The sequence below is a fragment of the Melanotaenia boesemani genome, chromosome 12, assembly GCF_017639745.1.
Source record: "Melanotaenia boesemani isolate fMelBoe1 chromosome 12, fMelBoe1.pri, whole genome shotgun sequence".
NCBI classification, from domain to species: Eukaryota; Metazoa; Chordata; class Actinopteri; order Atheriniformes; family Melanotaeniidae; genus Melanotaenia; species Melanotaenia boesemani.
The window spans coordinates 2,672,333-2,688,037 of NC_055693.1; the positions used below are offsets into that span (position 1 = coordinate 2,672,333).

The following is a 15,705-nucleotide window of genomic DNA, read 5'->3' on the forward strand; positions in this document are numbered from 1 at the left end:
GCCGGCACCATGCCTAGGAGAACCAGCCCCCCCTGAGACAACCACCCAGCGTGGGCCAGCACACACCCCGATGTTCCAGCCGCTCAACTTGGGAACCAGGGCGCCATCAACCCCCCCTCCCCCCACCCTCCACCTACTCCAAACTCCACCCCTTATAATCCCACACTCACACCCTCCCCTGCGCTGTACCCATAAGCACTCACTATCACACAGTCATGCCATACATAACCCACCCAACATGCCCTGTGGGGGACATCCCAGGTGGACTAGAAGGCAGTGAGCTCCAAGCACGGTTCCCACCACCACCCCCAGCAACTCCCCCACCCACCTAGATGCGTCAGACCCGGCACCCCCAGAGCCAGCAGCCCACTAGTGCAGCCAATCCGGGTCCCGGCCCCTGGTGCAACCACCTCCACCCGCCCGCCCCCGGCCACACCCAGGGGGAACAGGGGTGTGAGAGGTCCCCTTTACCCTCTCCTTTCCCACTCCTGACTGTTTATGAAGTGTGTGTTGTTTGCAATTAAAATTGAGGGGCAGTGACCGCATTGTGCTGGGTACGAGGCCGCCTAAGTGGCCCCGCCCACCATTAACTGCATGACACGCCCCCCCAGATGTTGTTTGTGTGTTGTGTTTCTTGTGTTTTGGTGTCTAAGTGCAATTGAGTCGCCAGGTTGCAGCCGAAGAGGCCACTAAATGGCCCCCTCAGCTACACCCCGCATGCCGTGCACGCCTCCCAAGTCCCTACGTGCTTGTGTGTGTGTGAGAGAAAGAGAGCAGGAAAGAAGAGGGGTCTGGGAATCAAACTTCCCTCTGGATGTTGAGCCTCTGCTGGCATGAGGCACACCTACTCCCCAGGAGGTCCCCCAGGGCAAGACAGGCCAGAGGCAGCCGCCCCCCACGACCAGGCCATGCAGTGACTGCAGCAGGAGAAAAACAGGAGAGCCCAGATCCATGGGACACCACCCCCAGGCCCACCCAGGCCTCCCCTAGAGGGTCATGTCATCCCTCCCCACCCCACCTACTCACCCGTGATCTTCACACTCCTACTAATCCTGGCACATGTATACGCACACACACACACACATACACCCATACACACATCATCCACAGCATAAACACACACACAACATACAAATGTCCCTGTCTCACACCCCAGCACCTCCCCCTACAATCCCCCGAACCCCACTCAGCCCCCTACACCCCTCCTGCCCCCGGGCCATACCCTGGGTACCAGGCACCAGGGCATGCACCAACCTACACCATGGCAGCACATCCGAGCAGACCCAGACCCCCGGCACATATGGACCCCACCACCTTGGAGGGAGGTGGGGCCACCCCCAGGCACCAGAGCCCAGAACCCCCACCAGGCCTGCCCCTGAATAGCCCGGCCACCTGGCCCAGGGCCGACGCCCACCAACCCAGGTACCACCAGTGGCCTCACCCCCGCCACGAGGTGACCCCAACCGCTGGTCCCCACAACCCCTGACAGGGCCAGACCCAGAGCCAACATCACTGCAGAGCAATCCAGCCCTGCACCATGGGAAACCACCAAGAACCCACAACCACCAGTCACTCCTGGCCCTGGTGACCCTACCAGGGGCAAAAAAATAGCCAGACAACATAGCTGCTAGGATCGTCAAGACGCACAAACTCCTCCACCGCGATAAGGTGGTGGCTCATGGAGGATTAATAATAATAATAATAATAATAATAATAATAATAATACATTTTATTTAAAAAGCGCCTTTTAACACACCCAAGGAAAGAACATTAAAATGGTTTAGGTGGTGAAGTCCTGTTCCAATCCAGCTGATTGCCCTACATTAATTAAGAAACCTCTAATTGATTGGGTGAACTCCCATGCCCCCTCCAAGACTCTGAAGAGGGTGTAGAGCTGGTCTATTGTTCCAAAACCAGGACGAAAACCACACAGATTGGATTGGATGTATCTTGAGTGATCAAATCAAATCAAATCAAATCAAATCAAATCAAATCAAACACGCACGCACACACACACACACACACACATCAATTCTGTACAAACATGACTCTCTAATTTCTGTCTCTGACATGAATGTTCGTATAAAATGCTAAAAGTGGTAAACATCTGGCCTGATGCTGCTGTGAGGAAACAATATCAGTATCATGGGGATCTATCCACACCAGGGGCCAGTCCACCCATGTCCAACAGCAGCAACCACCCCCACCAGGACAGACCAGAGCCCACACCACAGCCATAAGGCTGCAGTGCAGGGCCCCAGCCACCCCGATAAGTGCAATCACCACGGCAACAGCCCCCAGACTAAGCAGGCAGCACCCCGGGTGTGGAGGATCCCCATGAGAAAAACATTGGAGTTAAAATGAAGATTAAATAACCTTAAGAAACAATAAAAACAGCTAAGAATGAATAAATTCAAAGAGTTCAAAGAGGTTTTATTTGTCACATGCACAGTTATACAAGTACAATTGTACAGTGAAATGTGTTTTCCAGTACAACCCATCCAAGACTAGACAAAACAACATATAACACAAACAGGAACAGGCAGCCTGTCGGAGCAGCCATTTAACAGCGCTCCTTGTCTTAGATATAGGTGAAAGGTAACATTAGGGGGGTAAGATGTAGCTGGAAAGGATAAAAAAAAGGCATCTCCACACTGGGCCGAAGGGCCCATTATTGAGATACAAAAAAACACTCCTCAGTACATAAAGAACAAAACTCAGACAATCACAACATCAGAAACACGTGGCGGGGGGGGGGGAGGGGTCTCCCATCACAGCAAGTCCGGACGCAGCTGACACGAGCGCAGTCCAGTCGACCCGCCGCCAGGGAGTGGAAGGAGCGGGGTAAGGAGCAGCCCCAGGCAGTGAATCACGGGGGGATGTATCTGTAGTGGTGTACTTGAGTGTGGTGCATGTATGTGTGTGCGTAGAAGTGAGCATATGAACTATGCCCCAGTTCTCCCTCACAGTCTCTGCCACCTGATGATAGTGGGGCATCCTTGAGGGCTGATCCAGGTTGAAGTCCATCGCCCGTGAAGAGGGTGAGGGGAGGGTGGGGGCTGAGCATCCATCAACGAAACATTCCAGGGAGCTTTCAGCCAGCCATCCAAGGCCAGCACAGGGAGCCGAATTTGATAACAGCATTTGTTTTGGTTCAGGCCAGAGCTGTTTCGTCTGCCTTGAGTCTCTACAGTGGTCCCACTGGCGACTCCAATCATCCGAATTTTGGGTCAATTTCCATCCAGCCGAGCTGACAACTTCTCCAAGTTGGTGACCACCTCACGTACAAGCCCAGAAATCGCAACCAGTTTGCCATCCAGAACTGGAATAGCCTCCAGTTTACGATTCAGCTCCTGTACCGCCAAAGCCTGATTGTTCATAGCTCGGCACACACCAGCACAGAAATCCGGCAGCTTGCCAGTGACTGCCGACAGTGTCCGAATTTTGCGATATGCCAGGAAACCGCCCGCTCCAAACAGCAGAAACCCAGTTATCATGAATCCGAATGTATAGATGTCCTCAGCGTCCTCGACAGAAAGAATCGACAGACACATGACTTTCCACACTCCCCAGGAATCCATCACATATCCAGCCGAAAACGTTCCGCCAGGGCAAGCAGGCTCCCCTACGCCTGTTTTCCGGTTCGAATAAATTTGGTCGATTGCATTTAGGGACCAGCTGATCAGATCCATATCTCAAGATTTAAGTTCGGAAGGAAATGCAGAGAGAGGCTCAGAGAGATGACAGGACAGTAGCAGGGCAGAGTGGGAGAGGGAGAGGGAGGGAGAAGAAAAGAAAAAGTGTCTGCCTCGGTTGAGAGCCGGAAGAAGATTTAATAAATAAATGAATCAATAAGAAGTAGTACAGTTGAATATAATGAAAATAAGATAACTTGAAATAAAATTATGTAAAATAAATTAAGATCAAATAAAATTTAGTTAAAAGCTAAGCTAAAAATGTAGGTCTTAAGCCACTTTTTAAAAACATCAACGGTCTCTGCAGCCCTGAGGTTCTCTGGCAGACTGTTCCACAGACAAGGGCCGTAACAATGGAAAGAGGCCTTGCCGTATGTCTTGGTCCTCACCCTTGAATCAGCGACAGCCAGTACCAGAGGACCTCAGGGTCCGTGAGGGTTCATGACTTGAAAGAAGGTCAGATAAATAAGAACCTTAATATCAATCTTGAAATGCACAGGGAGCCAATGCCGCAATTTTAAAAACTGGTGTAATGTGTTCCCGTCCTGAACGCTCCATGCATGGTCATTGCATTCAAACCTAATGCCTTGTTTTTACTCATTTATTACATGATTTATTTGACTACTATAATAATAGTAATGGGAAATATTGCATGTTCTCCCCATGTACTCTGGCTCCGGTGGGTTCTTTCCAGGTATTCCGGCCTCCTCCCAGCATCAAAGAAATGCATGTTAATTGGTCACTTGATTCTCTCTAGGAGTGAATGTGAGTGGTTGTTTATAATAATATTAATAATAATAATAATAATAATAATAATAATAATGGATTAGATTTATATAGCGCTTTTCAAGGCACCCAAAGCGCTTTACATTGTGAATCCATTTATCACTTTGTGTTGGGCCTATGATAAACTGGTGACCTGTCCAGGTGTACCCTGCTTTTTGCCTGCTAATTGCCGGGATAGACTGCAGCCTCCAGTTGTCCTGAAGTGGAATAAGTGGTATAGCAAATACAAAGAAAGAAGGTTCATTCCACAAAGCTTCACTGAGTGCACATTTGCAGTCACTGTATTTGGTGATTACATGACAGACAGAGAGGGAGGAGGGAGATGAAGCAGCTTTTTAAAGAGAGCATCGGTCAGGAAGCTGCCAGAGCTCAGCAGCTTCGTGTCTGCTTCTCTCTCTGATTATGGAGACTCTGGATGAAGCTGAACTCTGCTTTCCACAGCTCCTCAACACCTCCTGCAGGAAACCACCTCAGCATCATGTTTATGTTTTCATTTACATTCTGTTGTCCTGCATCTCTTTGCTCACTGTGTTTCTCAACCTGCTGGTCATCATCTCTATCTCCCATTTCAGGCATAAACTGAAATAATTTATTCCACTTATTAAGCGTAGCTACCTGCACTGTATTACTGTTCTCTTTACTTGTATTACAGCCTTTTAGTGGCTGCATGATGTGTTTTTACTTATATTCCTGTTTAATAATGTTGAGTGACTTTTATCTGTGTTTCCAGGCAGCTCCACACCCCCACCAACCTCTTCCTCCTCTCTCTGGCTGTCTCAGACTTCCTTGTTGGTCTCCTGTTGATGCCAGTTAGAATCCTCCTGATGGGAGGCTGCTGGGCTTTGGGAATCTTCATTTGTCTACTGTTTAACTACATGTCTTTTATTCTTACATCTGCTTCTGTAGGAAGTATGGTGCTCATATCAGCCGATCGATGTGTTGCCATATGCGAACCTTTGTGTTACCCCACCAAAGTCACTCAAAGAAGAGTTAAAATCTGTGTTTGTCTGTGTTGGATCTGCTCTGTTTTCTACAATGGTGTGATCTTGAAAGAGTATTTAAAAGATCCAGACAGATATAATTCCTGCTATGGAGAATGTGTAATTGTAATTGATTATATAACAGGAGCTTTTGATGTCATTTTGACCTTCTTTGGCCCCATTATTGTAATCATAGTTCTGTATATGAGGGTGTTTGTGGTGGCTGTGTCTCAGGCTCGAGCCATGAGGTCTCATGTTGCAGCCGTCACACTACAGGGACGTGTTCATGTAAGAGCTAAGAAGTCTGAGAGGAAAGCAGCTACAGCTCTTGGTGTTGTTGTGCTTGTTTTTCTGATATGTTTCTGTATTTACTTTTATCCCTCTGTTGCAGGTCAGACTTTGTCAACAAAAGAGGTATTTTCGGTTTTTGGTGTCTGGCTGCTGTATTGTAACTCCTGCATAAATCCAGTGATCTATGCTTTTTTCTATCCCTGGTTTAGGAAATCTGTTAAACTCATTGTGACACTTCAGATACTGCAGCCTGACTCCTGTGATGCAAACATACTGTAGACATGTCTGTTCAGAAACACTGACTCAAATAAAACCACAAAAAATGAGAGTAAAGAAAAAGGTTGTTCGTTTTATTTATCTGTATAGGTTTAAACTGTGGACACCTGGGGCTGCGCTCCCCGGCGGGCGGCGGTTCTGGATGTGGCCTTCCTCTGCCTCCTCCTCTCTGGATGCATTACCGTTCCTGTGGTGGACGTCTCTGTTCTTTTCTCTGTGGTGGTTGCTGGTTGCCCGGGGCTTGGGGCCCTCTCGGCCTGCCTCATCATTTGATGGGGCGTGGTTGCATTTGCATGATCACTCAACAAAACTCCTTTCTTCTGCTGTTTCTCTGGTCCAGCAATTCTAAGCAAAAACTTATTTTAAAATTATAAAGAGTAACATTTAAGTTTCAAGAGGAGCCTCATAGCCAAATGGCTCCTCTTGGCATTTGTTAAGCCAGACCATCATTCTGCTGTCAGACAGGACAGGTTTTTTTAAAAAAAAAAAAAAAAAAAAGCAAGCAGTTTACTGAAACTGTTCAGTAAATGTGTTATTCTTCTTCTGAGCACATCCAATGTCACCAATCTGATGGAGTTAACATTATTTTTGTACAAAGGTAACAAGCTAGGGTTTACATGTCTCTAAGCCCATTGCTAACATTAGCTTCATATCACAGTGACTAACCTTTCCAGATGTGTTTTAAGGTGGATGAAAGTGGATGTGATCCAGTATCCTGGATTTTTATATTACAGATGTTCCAGTTTGCTGCTCTTATACTGGTCCCTTTTTATTAAGTTTTCAATTCCCAAAAGTTACAGGCACTGCAGCAACAGCTGCATTTACCAGTGCTGTCGCTGTTTTGACTGATTGCACTGAGTGCACTGCATCTGTGTGCTCTTACGTCAGCGTTACGTCTGCAGCAATGACAGCAGACAGGAGATAGGACAGAGAAGAGCATGAAAAAAGTAAAATTGTTCACGAGTCTCAAATCACGAGTCCAAGTTGAGTCTCAAGTCAGTGGAAATGTGACTTAAGTGTGACTCAAGTCCAAGTCCCAGATTCGAGTGCCCATCTCTGGTCACTGCATTCATAAAAATAGACTTATGAAGTTAATGATAAAGACGTGGGACCATTATGAGCTTTATGGACGTAAGGCCCTTAATTATTCTGTACTTTTAAATTAGTCTGTTGCTGAATTTACATATTAGTGCTGGACCTGACGAGGGGGTGGGCGCAAAAGAAAGGAGATTAAACAAGAGAAAAAAAAAGAGTGGAGAAGAAAAGACACAAGTATACACCAGATAGAAAAACAGCAACAGCTGTTCAGTCTAAACAGGAAAAAACAGAAACCAGCTGCCTCACCTGCAGAAGGAAACAAACCACCTGCAATGTCTGCAAATAAACAAAGCTGACAATTATCAGGAGCACATAAAAAAGGCCAGATAAGATGGGGGGGGGGGGGGGGAATAAAAAAATAAAAAAAATAATCATGAATCACAACAACAAAAACATGAGTAACACACACACACAGAACATAACTGTAGTTGCTGATTAAACCCACAGGATGACAGTGACTATCAGCATGCAAGTTAATAAATGTGGGGGCAAAATAACAGGCATGTAATTAACAGGTTACTTCAAATATCAGAGGCAGACCAGGGGGGCCCGAGGAAATCCTTTAATAGCCAGCTGTTGTGGAGAACAGAAAGAATCCAACAGAACACAACACAGAATCGAACCCTTCTCGAAGTCACTTTGGTGGCATAAAACATGGGGTCACATCTAGCTAAGAAGTGGTCAGCTGAAATACGCAGCATGTTTCACACTGAGATGCTGACAAAAAAGGAAACTTAAAAAGTAGGCACACATGAAGTCACCCAGAATTCAGCAGCTGTGCCGGTGGAGGATTTCTAATTGTAATGGGTGACTGTGAGGACCCGGAAATTCAACCACACACAGCACATGATAACCTGGCAGAGAAGGAGGGACTGAAAAGGGATTAGGTAGTGCAGAGAAACCAAGCAGCAATCAGGGAAAAACCAGGTGGGCTGAATTAGGCTGGTAGCCTGTCAGAGCAGGAACCGAGGCAGAGGGGCAATTAAGCCCAGGTGAACTGAATCAGCTGATGAGCCCAGACAGGGCAGAGAACATGACACTAATGGCAGGAAACCCACGGCCAGAGAGAGGAGGAGGAGGGTAGTGGTGGTGGTGTGGAGCTGCCTGAAAGGAGGGAATACCAACACTGAGGAGTGTAACACAGCATGCAGCTAAGACAAAATGCATCACAAGCAGCACCATTATCATAATTATCACATTTAACATGATAGCTGAAGAAGAATGTGTGAAAACCACATTAGATCATTAACAGAAGCAGTGATACTTTTCCAATAATAAGCATTTTATGATGCATATGGATTGCATATTGAGAGTAATCACGTAGGTTGTGCAGAGACCTGAAGTGAGATAGAGACGATGACCAGCAGATTAAGAACCACAGTGAGCAGACAAATGCAGCCCAGTATGCCTCAGTGTCTTCCTGCACGAGGCACTGACCTGTGAAAAGCAGAGCTCGGCTTCTTCTGGAGCGTCCATTATCTGAAAGGACAGGAGAGGATAGGAGCAGAGACCCTGCTGACCAGAACAGCTCTTGGACTGACGCTCCTCTTCATCAAACATTCTGCTCATTCAGAAGAGCAAAATGCTCTCTGGCTCCATGACCACAGAGGCTACCACCGAGGGGACAACCCAGGTCTGGGCAGGCCTAGCCGGCCGTCCAGGCCTCAGCCATCCCTATGGCAACAATCCTGGCAAGCAGGCAACGGTCCTGCACGGAGGTCCCCATGAGGAATACACTGAAGTTAAAAATGTTAAAAGTAGAACATTAAATAAACCTAAAAACAAAAATGACAAGAACAACAAGTACGAAAGTTTAACTACAGGAGTTATAAAAACAATGTGCTTTAGTAAAACAGTCACAAAAACCAGCTCCACAGACCAGGCCCGTAGAGGTGGGACGAGGAATGAGTGTAGGTTTTAGGCCTGGCTTTAGGAACAACTAAAAGGCCAGTACCAGAGGACCTCAGGGTCCACAAGGGCTCATACTTAAATGTAGGTCAGATAAATAAGAAGGTCCAAGACCAATAATAAACAAACATATATCATGATGTTTCCAGCAGATTCTGAGCCGAGCATCTGAATGTGGAGCTGAAATGGAGACTCATCAGACCAGCAACGTTTCTCCATCTTCTATTGTCCAGTGTTGGTGAGTGTGTGTGAATTGTAGCCTCAGTTTCCTGTTCTTAGCTGGCAGGAGGCACCCGGTGTGTCTTCTGCTGCATCCTGGTCCAGAAAACTGCTGCTCTGGATATTTTCTCTTCTTCGGACCATCTCTGGAAACCCTAGAGGTGGTTGTGGGTTAAAATCCCAGTAAATACTCAGACCAGCAACCATGCCACGTTCAAAGTCACTTAAATCCTTGTGGGTCACTTTCGTTTCCAACCCTTTTGGCTCATTAGAGGACAAAAAAGTCCTCTTCCAAAAACTGCAATCAAACATTATAAATTCCTATTTTTCCACTATTTTCAGTCCAAATAAAAACGACCAAATATGTAATTATTCTATTTATTTTAACCCTTTAAATTCCACTGTGATTACATGATGTCACTGTTTTATGAAAGAATTACCTTGTGGATTTATATATATATATATATATATATATATATATATATATATTGAAAATCTTTTACTGTCAAGTGAAGCTGAATGAAACATAATTGCTGATGCAGATGTTGGAGACTCAACAATAGCTTGATCATTTAGGGACCATGAATGTGGTGAGAGAAATTATGAACAGGTTCTGAGATATAAACCAGAGCAGGACCTTCTCTAACACAGTAGCTGGCAGATGGTAGGAAGGGTTTATCCTTTAGATATGCAGGGGCAGGTCTAGAAAAGTTTTGATGAGGGCAATGACCAGGAAAAGTGGGGTGCAAATGAGATATGCTTTATAAGCTCTTGATTTTGTGTAATATTGAACTGATTATTACACCTAAAGTGAACGTCTAGTGTAAAAAAGCAAAGAACAACCCAAGAGAGCTTCAGCTCTTTCTATTGATACAATACAGTAAAAACGGGCAGATTTCAGGCATAGTCGTGAATGATGATTAATCATGATTAATCATGATTAATCATGATTAATCATGATTAATTCATTTGTAAGCTGTGATTAATCTGATTAAAAATTTTAATCACCTGACAGCCCAAATAAAAACATAATACAACAATGTAAAATAAGATCAAAGCTAAATAAAAACATATAAAAAAAAACCAAAATAATGTTGAAATAATAATAAAATCAACTCTGACGCTGGGTCAGAGCCAAAGAGAAGAAATGGGTTGTAAGAGATTTGAACCTGGATGGTGGGGCTGTCTAGCCTGCAGTGGCAGCGATTCCACCACCGAGGAGCTGCCACTAAAAGCCTGGTCCCTCTGAGCTTACGTCGCATCCTCAGCATGTCCAAGATATAATTAATAAATAGACAATTACTTAAATAACTGCAAATAAAACAAACATTTGCTGAGAGAAATCCTAATTATTTGTGTTTTATTGGTGTGAGATGATGCTTGCAAGGTTGGTAACTAACATTTTGTTCATTCAATGCAGATACAAAAATACATATTTAAGCATTAACCATTAACTTGACTGTAGGACTCAAGTACAGCATACACCAACACTTTATTCCCCTTCACACCTCACTTCACTCAGAAAAGCGTCCCGGTTTCCCGGGAGCCAGGCTGCAGGACTCGGAGTGTCAGAATGAGCTTCACAGATTTCCTGAACCAGGGGTAGAAAAAGGCGTAGATAACAGGGTTCAAGCAGGATTTAAAGTGTGCCAACCAGATATCAAACGCAGCAGATGAAGCGTTGATGAAAGTGTCTTCCCCTGCCATAGTGGGGAAATAATGTGGACAGAAACAAATCAGAAACACAAGCACAACCTTCCCCAGAGTGATGGCTGCCTTCATCTCCTTTTTCCTCACAGTCAGAGCTCCTGAATGCTGAGCTGCAACCTTAGACTTCAGCATGCGAGCCTGATGCAAAACCACCACAAACACTCTGCAATACAGAAATACGATGACAGCAATGGGTAACAGAAAAGTCAAAACCATATCAACAAGTCCTGCAATGTGACTGATGACAACCACGCACTCCCCGAAGCAGGAGTTGGACCGGCCCGGTTCTTCCAGCTGTTCGTGTAAAAGGAGGAGGCTGTAAAGAACAGAACAGATCCAACACAAGCACACGCACATCTTTGCTGTGCCGTTGGTGACTTTGCTGTGGTATCGCAGGGGGTCACAGATTGCAACATACCGGTCTAGTGAAATGAGAACCATGTTAGAAACAGAAGCAGAGGTGATGATGTAGTCCATGATGTAATACAGAGTGCATACAACATCTCCGAGAAACCAGCAGACATTGATGTAGATGATCTCTACCGGCATCAGCAGGAGGCCCACGAGGAGGTCAGAGACAGCCAGAGAGAGGAGGAGGATGTTGGTGGGAGTGTGGAGCTGCCTGGAGATGGAGGCACACAGTGATTTCACATTATTAAGCACAGACATGAATAAAAAGTCTCATCCTGCAAGAAGATGTAAAGATTTTAGATCACTGCCTGAAGTGGGAGATGGAGATGATGACCAGCAGGTTGAGAGCCACGGTGATGAAAGAAACAGAGGAAAGTAGAACGTAAATCAGCATAACTGTGGTGGGAGGATGTGTGGGCCTCCTGCAGGAGGAGTTCAGGTGTGGAACGCAGAGTTTGGCTTCATCCAGGATCTCCATCATCATCATCAGAGGAAGAGGAGCTGCTGAGCCAGCCTCTGACATGCAACTCTTTTATCCCCAACACCAACGATCCCTCCTCCCACTAAATCAGCTGCACGTCATGTTTTCTCTCATTATGTCCCCACCCTCGACCTTTGTGTTATTTTTACCTCTTTATTGCAGGTTAAAGTAACTTTGTCTTTTTTGTCCCCAAAAAAGTTTTCAGTAGTGATGGGACGTACAGCACCATGTCTTCAGAACATGCGTGGAGTCATCCATGAAGGAGGATGAGGAGCGATGTCAGTGATTCCATGCGAAGCCTCGCGGTCAGGCTATACCACGTGACTGGTTCGGAAAGTGGATCAGATCTCACTGTGAGTCTCATCTGTGTCGTGCGAAAGAGTGTCTTCAAAAAGTTGCTGAAACAGGGCTTGTACATGGAAGCTGAGAGCGTTCGCATGTTTTTTTTTACACCGTTTCCTCATGACAACGGGATCATTTATCTCGAGGAAATAAACTTTGTCTTCTTAAGTTAACAGATTATTCCACAAGCAGGATTGAAATGCGGTTGAAACCTTTCCCAGGTGTTCCTGGTTCATCACAGAACCAACAAACATTCAGTGAATGTCTCTTCTTCAGAACATTCTCTGGAAATCCTAGAGATGGTTATGTGTGAAAATCCCAGTAAATACTCAGACCAACAACCATGCCACGTTCAAAGTCTCTTAAATCCCCTTTCTTCCTCATTATGAAGCTCAGGTTGAACTTCAGCAAGTTGTCTTCACCATGTCCACATGACTACATGCTGCCCTGGGATTGGCTGGTTAGATGTTTGTGTTTAACATTTTAACAGTTAGACCTTATAAAATGGAGACTGTATGTTTATTAAAACATTCTGCATGTCGTTGGCTTGTGTCTGTGACAATACAGTGTGCAGGTTCCAGCAGAAAAGTTTTAATGTTATAAAAGTATAAAGGTAAGCTGTTACCTTTGTGAGTTGCATCATGTTTTAATGTTGCAGCTTGTTTTGTCTGACGGCTAACACCTTTGATTGTATCATCGCCTGAGTCTAATGACAACAGGTGTGAAAACTTTCTTTGCCAGAGAAGCAAACAGTCATTAAGCAGCTAATAAGCTTCACACTTAGAGCTGTTCAGAGCCCAGAGAGAATCCTAACGAGACAAAGTGTGTGTTGATGTTATCAAGCCTGAACTTGTGTAATGCCAGTTAATTAGTTCCAGCCATTTGTAGATTGAACAGTCTTGATATAGCTAACAAAAACTAAAATTTTCACTATTTTTGTGTAATTTCACGCCCATGAAAACAGACCCACGTGCACCCAGTTCACCCACTGCAAGACGGGTCTGTTGTGTTAACCTGTGCAGCTCCTTTCATGATGGCGACTGTGCTCATGGGCCGTGTTTACAAAAAGCAAGAAAAGTGCAGAGAGTGTGATGACTTCAGGTTTCAGAGATAGCATCAAGAGTTTTACCTCCAACCCCAACAACATACACCAACCACTACTGTAGTCCCCCAAGATGCTGACCTGGTGTAAGCACCATCTCACTTCATGGGATTTTCCTGATATCCACTCATCGTCCTCTTCATCAGGACCATCTTCTAGTACCGGGTCGTCCTCTTCATCAGATCTACCTTCTAGTACGGGGGCGTCCTCTTCATCAGGACCATCTTCTAGTACCGGGTCGTCCTCTTCATCAGGTCTACCTTCTAGTACCGGGTCGTCCTCTTCATCAGGTCTGCCTTCTAGTACCGGGTCGTCCTCTTCATCAGGTCCGCCTTCTAGTACCGGGTCGTCCTCTTCATCAGGTCCGCCTTCTAGTACCGGGTCGTCCTCTTCATCAGGACCGCCTTCTAGTACCGGGTCGTCCTCTTCATCAGGTCCGCCTTCTAGTACCGGGTCGTCCTCTTCATCAGGACCGCCTTCTAGTACCGGGTCGTCCTCTTCATCAGGTCCACCTTCTAGTACCGGGTCGTCCTCTTCATCAGGACCGCCTTCTAGTACCGGGTCGTCCTCTTCATCAGGACCGCCTTCTAATACCGGGTCGTCCTCTTCATCAGGACCGCCTTCTAGTACCGGATCGTCCTCTTCATCAGGACCGCCTTCTAGTATCGGGTCGTCCTCTTCATCAGGACCGCCTTCTAGTATCGGATCGTCCTCTTCATCAGGACCATCTTCTAGTACCGGGTCGTCCTCTTCATCAGGTCTACCTTCTAGTACCGGGTCGTCCTCTTCATCAGGTCTACGTTCTAGTACCGGGTTGTCCTCTTCATCAGGACCGCCTTCTAGTACCGGGTCGTCCTCTTCATCAGGTCTACCTTCTAGTACCGGGTCGTCCTCTTCATCAGGACCATCTTCTAGTACCGGGTCGTCCTCTTCATCAGGTCTACCTTCTAGTACCGGGTCGTCCTCTTCATCAGGTCTGCCTTCTAGTACCGGGTCGTCCTCTTCATCAGGTCCGCCTTCTAGTACCGGGTCGTCCTCTTCATCAGGTCCGCCTTCTAGTACCGGGTCGTCCTCTTCATCAGGACCGCCTTCTAGTACCGGGTCGTCCTCTTCATCAGGTCCGCCTTCTAGTACCGGGTCGTCCTCTTCATCAGGACCGCCTTCTAGTACCGGGTCGTCCTCTTCATCAGGTCCGCCTTCTAGTACCGGGTCGTCCTCTTCATCAGGACCGCCTTCTAGTACCGGGTCGTCCTCTTCATCAGGACCGCCTTCTAATACCGGGTCGTCCTCTTCATCAGGACCGCCTTCTAGTACCGGATCGTCCTCTTCATCAGGACCGCCTTCTAGTATCGGGTCGTCCTCTTCATCAGGACCGCCTTCTAGTATCGGATCGTCCTCTTCATCAGGACCATCTTCTAGTACCGGGTCGTCCTCTTCATCAGGTCTACCTTCTAGTACCGGGTCGTCCTCTTCATCAGGTCTACGTTCTAGTACCGGGTTGTCCTCTTCATCAGGACCGCCTTCTAGTACCGGGTCGTCCTCTTCATCAGGTCTACCTTCTAGTACCGGGTCGTCCTCTTCATCAGGTCTACGTTCTAGTACCGGGTCGTCCTCTTCATCAGGACCATCTTCTAGTACCGGGTCGTCCTCTTCATCAGGTCTACCTTCTAGTACCGGGTCGTCCTCTTCATCAGGTCTACGTTCTAGTACCGGGTCGTCCTCTTCATCAGGTCCACCTTCTAGTACCGGGTCGTCCTCTTCATCAGGTCCACCTTCTAGTACCGGGTTGGACATTTTGGTGTGATAGATGAAGCAGGTGGTGGAAACCTTTCTTAGAGGTTTTCTCCACATTGACGTGACAGCATCACACAGTTGCTGCAAATGTGAAGCAGTGATGTTGTATGGCAGGAACGAGTAAACAACTTGAATTGGTCCAACGTTAGTCAGTGGAGAAGTAAATGTGGATAAAAAAAACAATGAGATGAAAACAGAGCCAACTGACACTATTTCAGTGTTTCAGTAAGTCTGCTGCCGCTTTAACTAACTAACCAATTAACTGAGATGAGGCTGCTGCTTCTGCTGTGTGTGTGTGTGTGTGTGTGTGTGTGTGTGTGTGTGTGTGTGTGTGTGTGTGTGTGTGTGTGTGTGTGTGTGTGTGTGTGTGTGTGTTGTGGACGAGAACTCCTGGCCAGCCTAGTAGTGAGAGTCAGACGAGGGAATTTAAAAAGAGGCAGAGAAACACTGTACAGAGTTAACACATTCAAATGTTAATATAGTTCATTCATAAAATAGTTAATGAAATTAAATTAATTCATTGTCATCTTAAAAGTGCATTATTGAAGACACCATGTACACCATTAAATGACTGATATGTCAGATACAGTTCAATTCGATTCGATTCACAAC

The 15,705-nt window shown here is 46.2% G+C and overlaps 2 protein-coding genes across 2 annotated transcripts; one reads left to right on the top strand and one right to left on the bottom strand.

Moving 5' to 3' along the window:
* The first annotated feature begins 4,883 nt into the window (after positions 1–4,883).
* LOC121650591 (trace amine-associated receptor 13c-like) lies at positions 4,884–6,031 on the top strand. The gene is made up of 2 exons (XM_042002158.1): positions 4,884–5,053; positions 5,212–6,031. The coding sequence occupies exons 1-2, from the start codon at positions 4,884–4,886 to the stop codon at positions 6,029–6,031; spliced, it is 990 nt and encodes a 329-aa protein (XP_041858092.1).
* Positions 6,032–10,771: 4,740 nt separating this feature from the next.
* LOC121650529 (trace amine-associated receptor 13c-like) lies at positions 10,772–11,875 on the bottom strand. Its single transcript, XM_042002082.1, has 2 exons — positions 11,683–11,875; positions 10,772–11,585 (listed from the first exon to the last, which is right to left on the bottom strand). The coding sequence occupies exons 1-2, from the start codon at positions 11,859–11,861 to the stop codon at positions 10,772–10,774; spliced, it is 993 nt and encodes a 330-aa protein (XP_041858016.1). The 5' UTR covers positions 11,862–11,875.
* Between the last annotated feature and the right edge of the window lie 3,830 nt (positions 11,876–15,705).

What these genes read in the sequence shown, in the direction of transcription:
- LOC121650591 (XM_042002158.1), top strand. Translation starts at nt 4,884, where the DNA reads ATGGAGACTCTGGATGAAGCTGAACTCTGCTTTCCACAGCTCCTCAAC. An exon ending in ATCTCTATCTCCCATTTCAG is followed by an intron (nt 5,054 to 5,211) that starts GCATAAACTGAA and finishes CTGTGTTTCCAG; the next exon opens with GCAGCTCCACACCCCCACCA.
- LOC121650529 (XM_042002082.1), bottom strand. Translation starts at nt 11,861, where the DNA reads ATGATGATGATGGAGATCCTGGATGAAGCCAAACTCTGCGTTCCACAC. An exon ending in ATCTCCATCTCCCACTTCAG is followed by an intron (nt 11,586 to 11,682) that starts GCAGTGATCTAA and finishes CTCCATCTCCAG; the next exon opens with GCAGCTCCACACTCCCACCA.